The 9,928-nt window shown below is 42.0% G+C and overlaps 1 protein-coding gene across 1 annotated transcript; it reads right to left on the bottom strand.

Annotated features, from left to right (window-relative positions):
- Window positions 1–2,892: 2,892 nt before the first annotated feature.
- LOC116516321 (acyl-coenzyme A thioesterase 1-like) lies at window positions 2,893–9,666 on the bottom strand. Its single transcript, XM_032228753.1, has 3 exons — window positions 9,014–9,666; window positions 7,915–8,117; window positions 2,893–3,486 (listed from the first exon to the last, which is right to left on the bottom strand). Exons 1-3 carry the CDS (start codon window positions 9,474–9,476, stop codon window positions 2,893–2,895), a joined length of 1,260 nt encoding a protein of 419 aa, XP_032084644.1. The 5' UTR covers window positions 9,477–9,666.
- Window positions 9,667–9,928: the final 262 nt, after the last annotated feature.

The raw sequence follows: 9,928 nt of genomic DNA, 5'->3' as shown, positions 1-9,928 counted from the left end.
ATCCATTATCTTTGTATAAAAGCAATTTTCTTTTAGCAAGAAGGATGAGTCAGGGATTTATCAGTATCTAGCAAGTCATAATGCATAATTATTTATTTGTGTTTACCTTCATAAGCTTTTATTGTGTATGCCTGTAGTTGATATTGTAGTCTTGGTTCTCTAGTTCCTGCTTTTAATTTGGTATAAATTATGTATGTTGTTTAATATTAATAACCCTATTTTTTTAAAAAAAGATCTATGAATAAGACTCTGTATCAGTCAACATATTTTGTTGTTGTTGTTGTTGTTGCTGAACAGGTACTAAGATGCCTTTTTAAGATCATGCAAACAGATCCTTTATGGAAAATCAAAGCTCTTGCTATCAGAGGTATTGTACTATTAAACTGTTGAGAATTCTTATTACGGATTGAACCTATCTGTAAATTGTTTTTGCAACTGTAATTTTGGACGTTATCTTATTTGTCAAAATCTTATCTAGTCTGTCAGTAAAAGAAGAGGAAGCTGATCTTCTTATATCCTGTATAAGACTTAACTTTTAGGAAGTATGTATTGCATTGAATCCATGGAATGTGTGTGTGTGTGTACACGAGTGAGTGGCATGGAGTCAGGATAACCATGCTTGGCCTAGGCCCACTTGGAATAATGGGATTTAAATGTGTTGTAATTACCAAGTCTAATCAAACAACTGTATCCTTATAGCTCCCAACTTGTGATCTATAGAGATACAGCAAGTGATCCATACTGGGCAGTAAATTGAATTCTCATGAGGTAATTAAAATGGACCACCTGCATGTAGGTATGAACTATATTATTTGAAATGGCTGCCTTAGAAGGTAGTTTACAAAACATTTGATTTCAGTGGAGTCAGAGGTGGGTTGCTCCTGGTTCGGCCCAGTTCAGCTGAACTGGTAGTGATATTTTGGCCTGGGTCACAGAACCGGCAGCGATCCAGGCTGGCCAGGGGAGCAACCCACCTCTGATCAACACAATATATTATCACTTCTTTATTTCCAGTGAAGGTTCCCTTCAGTAACATTCTTTGGCTTCTGTTAAGAGTAGGGTTTCATTTCAGAATACATGTAATCCTCAACTTACAACAGTTCATTTAGTGACTATTTGAAGTTACAACGGCACTGCAAAAGTGATTTATGACCATTTTTCACACTTCATCGTTGCAGCATTCTCATGATCATGTCATTTACATTCAGATGCTTGAAAACTAGTTCATATTTATGATGGTTGCAGTTTCCTGGGGTCATGTGATCCCCTTTTGCAACTTTCTGACAAGCAAAGTCAATGGAGAAGCCAGATTTACTTATCAAGCATGTTATTCACTGCAGTAATTCACTTAATTATGGCATGTAAAGTTATAAAATGGGGCAAACTCACTTAACAACGGTCTTTAGAGAATTGCTTTAGAGAATTGTTTTGGTAAATGCAACGTTGTTGTGATTAATAAAATACCTAAGAGCCAAGGTGGCGCAGTGGTTAAATGCAGCACTGCAGGCTACTGCTAGATCAGCAGGTCAGCGGTTCAAATCTCACCGGCTCAGGGTTGACTCAGCCTTCCATCCTTCCGAGGTGGGTAAAATGAGGACCCAGATTGTTGGGGGCAATATGCTGACTCTCTGTAAACCGCTTAGAGAGGCCTGAAAGGCCTATGAAGCGGTATATAAGTCTACTGCTATTGCTATTGCTATTGCTTTCAACAGGAATTTTGGTCTCAATTGTGGTCATAGGTTGAGGACTACCTGTAACGCATTGACAAGTGCAGGCAGGCACGGAGTCCAAGGGCAGGTCACTCTCAGAGAATGAGTGCTCAGTGCTTGATGCTGTTCCTCATTCAAGCCCAGTTGGACTCCAAAGGAAGTTTATTCCCGGTTATTCCTGAAGATCTGGTGCAATTTGCTTAAGAACTTAGTTGTCATTTGGAATGAGAAGGTGGCTGGGACTTTGAACCTATAGATTTAAATAAACTAATAAATTAAGATCACACTGTAGGGCCACCATCTGGTGCTCTCGCCTGGATGCAGATCCTAGTCTTCAGGATTTTAATATGGAATGCAGAAATATTCGAAAACTAGATAAATAGTGTTCAAATGGGATTCATCACATATGAGTTTCCTTCTTGCCATTTCATATCCATTCCCAGCATTATTCTCACATCTCCAGTATTTAGTTTAGGAAAACTAAAGGCTTTAGGAGGCTCCTACAGCTCTCATCGCTTTGTCCACATCCTCAGGGGTAACAGCTTGAAACTCATTCGGCGACTTCAGCTAGTCCCGAATGCGGCCGCGCGAGCGATTGTGGGTGCACCTCGCTTCACCCACGTTACACCTATCCTCCACGAGCTGCACTGGCTGCCTGTCGATCTCCGGGTGCGCTTCAAGGTGCTACTTATCACCTATAAAGCCCTTCATGGTAGTGGGCCTGGGTATTTGAGAGACCGCCTACTGCCAATTACCTCCACTAGACCGATACGATCGCATCGATTAGGCCTCCTCCGAATTCCATCTACTAGCCAGTGCAAACTGGCAACTACCCGGAGGAGAGCCTTCTCGGTGGCTGCTCCGACCCTCTGGAACGAACTCCCCGTGGAGATTCGGACCCTCACCACCCTCCAATCCTTCTGCGCCGCTTTGAAGATCTGGCTGTCCCCGCTGGCCTGGGGTTAAGATTCCAACTCCACCCGAATTGTGTGACTGTTGTGCTCTCTTTTAATATGTTGTATTGTTTCCATATTGGAATACTGTCTGTCTTTCCCCCCCTCCCTTTTTGAATTGTGAGCCGCCCTGAGTCCCCCCAGGGAAAAGGGCGGCATACAAATAAAGGAAATGAAAAATGAAATGAAATGAAACATACGTGCTGAAACCCAGCTCATAACTAATTCATTCACAATTTGTTTTTGCTGCCATTGAGGATTTGATGAAAGAAGTTTTGAATCTGCTTCCAAGCATCCACTTGCGCTGCTGCATGTGCTCTGGGTTGCCCTCCCCAGACCACTGTTTTGCCCACAAAAAGGTGGACTGAAGCAGGGCACAGTGGTGTATAAGGAGGTTCAATGTAATGACCTGCTTCAGGATAGCAAATTATTCCAGGTTTGTCTTTTCCATGAGCTTGTAAATGTTTGGCAGCTTCATTGGCAAAAAATTCACTCTTCCAAATATGATCATCCATGCCCACAATAAACAGAAAGCGTCCCTCAGCTTTCTCCAATGGAATTAAACTTTGGCGGTCAGCGCCCTCAAGTGGGTTGTTCAGAACATCAATAATGTCATAGAACCCATTCTGATCAATTTTGATTCGATTTATATTAAAGCCGAAAGGTGGAATGGTGATATCCTTGTAGTGTACTGCTACACCTGTATTGGCTATACAACCATTAATGGTGACTATTGCCGTGATGCCTTTTAAAAATGAGGCCATGGAGATACAGATGTCACCCCCTTTGGAGTGTCCCAACACGCCAATTTCTGGACCTTTAACCTAAACAGACGGAAAGAAAGAAAAGGAAAATCAGATTCACACTGCTAACAATGTTTCTACTGCATGGGATCCTACGGCTATGTTCATACAGCAACCCTAAATGAATAACCAGTTGAATCTTGTTAAGCACGGCATATTATGGTTTAATCGGTCAGCCACCCCTTAAGCAAACCAGAGGATGTGTTATGCAGACACAGCCTGTAAGAAAATTATCCATGCTATTTCACTTTCTGTTACAGTAATTGCCTAAAGCAGGGGTGTCAAACACAAGGCCTGCGGGCCGAATCTGGCCGCAGGGTGCTTAGATCTGGCCCACGGGACTGCCCTGGAAACACTGAAGGACCAGCTTGCAGTGCCTCTGCCAGCTGGCAGAGGGTTGCAGAAAGCCGTCCCAGCTGAAAATGGAGAACAGGAGTCCATTTTCACTGGCAGAGTGATTGGGCCACCACACATGCCCCCTGACACAAGTGATGTCAAGCTGGCGACATCCACCTCAGCCTCCTGAGGTCAAACACAACCCTTATGCGAATCTCAATGAAATCGAGTTTGACAACCCTGGCCTAAAGCTTTCATGCTTCAGTTACTCTTACATACCTTTGGGTGCCCCAAATGGAAAGAAATGAGTTGTTAAGATCCTTAAATTTGGGCTTCCGGGGGAGGGGCCTGCCGTCGCCGGTGGCTCAACGGAGCTGCCCTCAGAGTTCTGGTCTGTATATCTAAAAGATCTATAGATATCTCTCCTTTCAGGCAAGAAAGGAGCAGGGAGGAACTCAGTCGTTAGAATCCTCTTTGTAGTTCACAGCCTTTTGTTTTTCGCTGTGAACGGAGAAGAGGTTCAACAAAAGCTGAGTTTTTTTTTTACTCCAGCCAGATCTTCTCAGCTGTTTTTTCTCCAGCTCAAGGCAGGTCGCCCCTCCCCCCTCAGGACAAAACTAAGCTATTTAAAATCAATCCGAGCAGCGACCATTCCTGAGAACCCTTTTTATTATTATTATTCAAAATACCAGCTTCAATTTTATAAAAAACTCCTTTGTCTAACTGCTTTTCAAAATGGCGATTTTAAGCTTCCGCATTTGATATATGATATATTTAAACAGCCTTGTTTTCTTGAAGACTTCTTTTTACGAACTGCCAAAAGTTTACTGAAAGTATCTTATCCTAAATCAAGGTGAGCAGAGACTTTGTTTGTTTTCTTTTTATAATGGCTCCGAAGTCAAAGCAATCTAAACGTTTTTTTAACAATACATCCCAAGCAATTGCTATAAAGCCGCAGCTCTTGCCTTCTACGCCCTCTACTGGAGATTTGTTAATGAAAGAATTTCTTTTTGAAACCCTTAAAGAATTTAGGGAGGAAATGAAGCAACTTATTTTGGACTTATGTGACAAACTTGATGCCAAGATTGCTCAAACAAAGGAGGATATGATCGGGGTTATAACTGTAATGACAGATTATATTGCTGGAATAGAGGATAAACTTGAGATTTTGGAAGAAGCTAATTCTAACCTGACATCTAAAATTGAAATGTTACAACAGGAAGTTGAAAACGCACAAAAACAACTTGTTATGACAAATTATAAGAAGACTGCGTTTGCAATAAGAGTTAGGGGATTGCGTGAAAACGAACAGGAGAATTTGAAACAGACCTTTTTTGAGGCTTTTAGTCGTTCGGTGGGAAGTCCGGGACTCAACTTTGATTGGCAGATCCAAAAAATTTACCGCCATAATTCGTGCGTAGCAAAACAGAGACAGCTTCCGAGAGATATAATTATATATTTTGCTACAAGAGAATCCAGAAATGCGATAATACAAGAGTTTTATAATAACAGGCTGCGAATTGATGGACAGGACCTGATTGTTTTCAAAGAAATACCACCTCAAATGTTAAAAGCCAGGAGAGACTATGCTTTTCTAACCAAAGAACTCAGAAATTCTCAGATACAGTATAGATGGGAAGTGCCATCTGGTATTACAGTTACATTTGATGACCAAAAACATCGCCTCAACTCTGTTTGGGAAGCCCGAGATTTTTATTACAAGATCCTGAAGGCGGGACTTCCTGAATCACCCGGACTTGGAGAAAGACAAGGAGAAGTAGAAGAGAAACAACAAAACATACAACTACAAGGCGGAGGTATCGCTTTCCCCCTCCGGAAGGGCAGAAGAGCAGAGAACAAGGATTTAGTTATGCTTCCAAAACATTTGCTTAATTTTTAACTTGAATAATACTTTGTGATTTCTGTCTTGTATAAAATGGTATAGTTGCATACCGATGAAGAGACATTAAGGCTGAAAGAAGTGATGCTGATTTCCTCGGAAAATATATTGTATGGGACTTAAAAAAGACTTGATGGATAACTTTGAATTTTTATTTAAATTGTTTATGATTTATTCTCTAGGGTGAGGAGGGCGGAGATCATGATGTTCCTGGATTGTGGTTTAGGATGAATGGAGTTGGGAAGTGTGGGGTAGATGTGAGGGTAGTGAAGGTTCAATTAGAGCTTATTTTGAGCCAGAAAGTAAGCTGATTTTTGTATAAACTGTTATTTGAATATAATGTCTGGAAGGATATACCCAGAGAGTCCGCAGGAAGGCAGAGCAAATATGAGAGGAGTACGGATGAAAATAAAATATATATATGGACACGGGTAGAGGCAGGATGAGAGGAGTTGGAAAAGGAAACCGAGAGAAGCATTTGAATGTTTAAATTGCTTTATAGAGAAGGAGGTAAAAGGGACAAATTAAAGGTTTAGATATTTAGATAAAGACACAAGGCCCCTAGCTAGAGAATTCCATTTGATTAACTTACTTGGTTTCAACATAGTTTGAAATCCTGCAAGTAATAAATTAACTGAAATTAGGAATGATGTACATTGTTTAAGTTTTAATAATGATGGGAAGCTGAGCTCAATGTAGAGAGTTTATTGATTTTTCCCGTTTTTCTTTTTTTGTGTGTTTTTCTTTTTATTCTTTTTTTTCCTTTATCTTTTATCTTTTAATTTCTAATCTATTTGGTTTTAATATACTCCAGACTGTGCTTGATAAAGAGTTATGCCGGGTATGGGACCTGGGAAGTCGGAAGGGGATTAGGGAGGGGGGTTTACGGGGGGAGGGGGGGAGGGTGGAAATATAGTTTCAATTTTCAGAACAATAAGAACACACTCGTATACTGTTGCTCTTTTTTCTTTTTTTTCTCTTTTCCTTTTATTTTCCTTTTTTTTTCATTTTTTTAAATTTTAGCGTAAAATATAAATTGAATAGATTAATGAATGGTAGAAATACACCAAAGTGAGGAGTAGAGGGAAAGAAGAGGGAGAAGTAAAGAGGGAGTGAGAGGGGAATGTAAGGAGGGTGAGATGGAGGGAAGGGGAGAAAGGAATGTCTGAGGGGGAAGGGAAGTAGAAGAGGGGAATGCTGGAGGGGAGAAATGAAAGTTGGAGGGGGAGAAGAAAGGGTGTATGGAGGATTGAAGTGCTATGTTGGTTTTCCATGGTGGAAGATGAGTTGTGTTTATTGCTTTTTTTTAAATGCACAGTATATAAGTGATTGTATAAAATGAAAATGAAAGTGAAAATGAAATAAAACAGTTTTCAATAAAAAATAAAAAAAAGATCCCTAAATTTTCCATGATCTATTTCAGGAATAAAATGTTCCTGAAACAAATGTTCCTGAAAAAGCACAAAAGGTTCAGCAAGCTCAAACAATACAGCAACAGTTGAATTTAGTTAATTTCCCAGAATAACTATAGTTCTAGGTTTACAAAATATAGGAAACCTTTAACTGATAACACTAGTTGAAGCAACTTACATGTTAAGCAACATGCTGAGCTAATATATGGATAGATTTTGCTGCTAATCATGATTTTTCTTTTCAACTGATTACGGATAGTTTTGATGCAAAATGATCGCTAAGTGAAACCACAGTTGTCTTATGATCTTACTTCATTTTTCCTTTGCTTCATAGAACTGCAAAGGTCATAAATGCCAGGAATTAATTACTTTTCCATTATAGTAATTGCAAATGGTCGCTAAATGTATCATTCTCTAAACAAGGACGTCTTGTAAATGCCTTTATTTACTGGTTGAATTACTGGTCTTTTTACAGCCCAGGGGCCATCCTTTCACTATCCTAATTGGCGATGGTGGGGGGAGGGGCAGGATGGTAGGTGGGGGGGAGGGTGGGGATGTGCGTGTGGTGGTCTTCCACAACACTCCCAATTTCTCATTGTGGCCCCTTGAGAAAATTAATTGCCCACCCCTGATCTAGGATAACATAGTAGTATACACATTACCCAATTTCCCCTTTGACAATCATCTTGTCTGGAAAACTGAGCTGAGTCTGACCCCAACTGACTGAATACATTTCTGTGGCTAAAAAACCCGAGATCTCAGCTAAACCTCTTTACAAAGGCCACGAATAGAGCAACCTACCACTGGATGTTTTAGCATATAATTGACAGCTTCTTCAAAGTACTCCAGATGCAATTCCCTTATGTCCTTAGGAAGATCTTCATATCCATAATAGGGCAAAGCCAATACGGCAAAGCCATGATTGGCCAACAGACATGCTGAACTTTCTGGGATCCCTACTCCAGTTCCAGGTATCTGAATGATACCTGGAAAAGGGCCTTTACCTGCAAGAAATATAAAGTAGAGCAATTGTTTTTAGTTACCACAGATTTCTTAAGAACTTAGCATATTTAAACAAAGTCCTGCATCAAAGATAAAGCACAAAAGGGCACATGGCTTGATTCAAACAACTGGCCAAGCGATAGCATGGTTTCATTGTTTAGCTTGTTCTGTCACATAAAGGTAGCCACTGTGGTTTGAAAATCAGAATTTATGGTTTAGCGTGTTACAAAAACCACTACTCTATTAAACCACCCATTAATACAATGCACAATGTGTTGGCTATTCTAAATTGCAGATCCCAAAACTAGTGTAAAGGTGTATTGTATTCCATTGATTTTAATATCAGAAATTATAAAGCCAATCTGGTGTAGAGGCTGAAGGCACCAGAGTATTGGGGGACTCTTATTTTCTAAGCCTCTCTTGGGTACACAGCCAACTGGGTGACTTTGGGCCAGTCACTCTCTCTTAAACCCAGGAAGCCAAATTTCCAGAAACTGTGTCCAAAAAGCTGAAGGGATTAGTCCAGGCAGTCACTTGGAGCCAAGACTGGTTTGAAAGCACACGAAAAAGGAATTACGCCTTATTCAATCTTATTCCCTGAGTTCATATAACATACTAGGCTAAAATATGGTCGCATTACAGGTTGATTCAACCTGTAGTGCTGCGTAAACGTTGGGTAAAAATATGTAAACGTCAACTAACCAAACTGAGTTCTAACAACGCACTGAATCCAAACAGCCTCAACCTGTCTGGTTAGTTATAGTACCGTAGCTCAATTCAGTGTGACCGTGAGAATCCAAAAAGTGGATTAATTAAATCGCTCTTAGCGGCTGATCCTCCGGGACATGAGTGTATTATTAATAGAGTAATTTCTGTAGGAAGGTCCCCCGCTGTTTACCCGGAGGCTGGAAAAGAGTGGCCCGGATGCTCCCTTCCCGCACCGGGAGTCTCTTCACCCCGTCGGCCAGGAATCTCCGCTCGTGGGAGCCCTTGGCCAGGACGCGACCAGGCAAAGTCGCTCCCAGCCTTTCTAACACCTCCAGCTCCAGGAGAAAGGGGCGCTCGACGTCGCGCTTCACCAGGCGCCTGAGGGGTTTTAGCGGCTGCAGCGACCACAGCAGCCCCATCGGCTCCAAACCCGAGAAGGTCCCGCCTTCAAGCGCCGGCGAGCGCTGCAGATCCAGCCGCCCTTCGCCGTCTGCTCGGTAGAAGGCGTGCGACTCGAAGCGCTCCCCTTTCTCATCTTCCAGCGACGCACGGAGCCCGATCTCCTGCTCGGGCCGGAGCCCTTCCACCGAGATGGCCAGCGGCTGATCGAAGAGGCTGTGGTCGGCGGGAGAAAAGCTGAGGCGAGGCTCCATGACACGAGCAGAGGTGGAAAAGCGCGCCCGCCGGTTCCGCCAACCACCGAAGCTCACAAGTCTTCCGCCAGCAGTGACTCAAGCAGCCCCGTAACATTTTGCTCGTAAACGACGTCACGCCTGTTGGGACCGCGACTCCCACGCTAAATTAATTCGCGTCTTGGCACTTCTTGGAGCAAGGCAGGTCGCACTGGTGGAACTGCCGATTTAGTGTTCGCAATCCTCTTTTTGTGACTCCTCCTATTATGTTTTTCGGGTTGATAATTTAGTCAGAATGAACAAATGGGTGTCGCGTTATTTCAATTTATTTGCAGCTAAATTCCACTGAACTTCCTGGACTTCGCTGCTATATAGACATGCAATAGTATTGTTCTCAGATACTCAGTACTTTCCGCAGTACTGAACATCTGCTCTAACCCATTGCTGCTTCCCATGACAACCCATAGCTGTTT

The sequence above is a fragment of the Thamnophis elegans genome, chromosome 1, assembly GCF_009769535.1.
Source record: "Thamnophis elegans isolate rThaEle1 chromosome 1, rThaEle1.pri, whole genome shotgun sequence".
Lineage (NCBI taxonomy): Eukaryota > Metazoa > Chordata > Lepidosauria > Squamata > Colubridae > Thamnophis > Thamnophis elegans.
The sequence above is the reverse complement of the archived record's forward strand: the minus strand, read 5'-3'. Positions and strand labels throughout refer to the sequence as shown.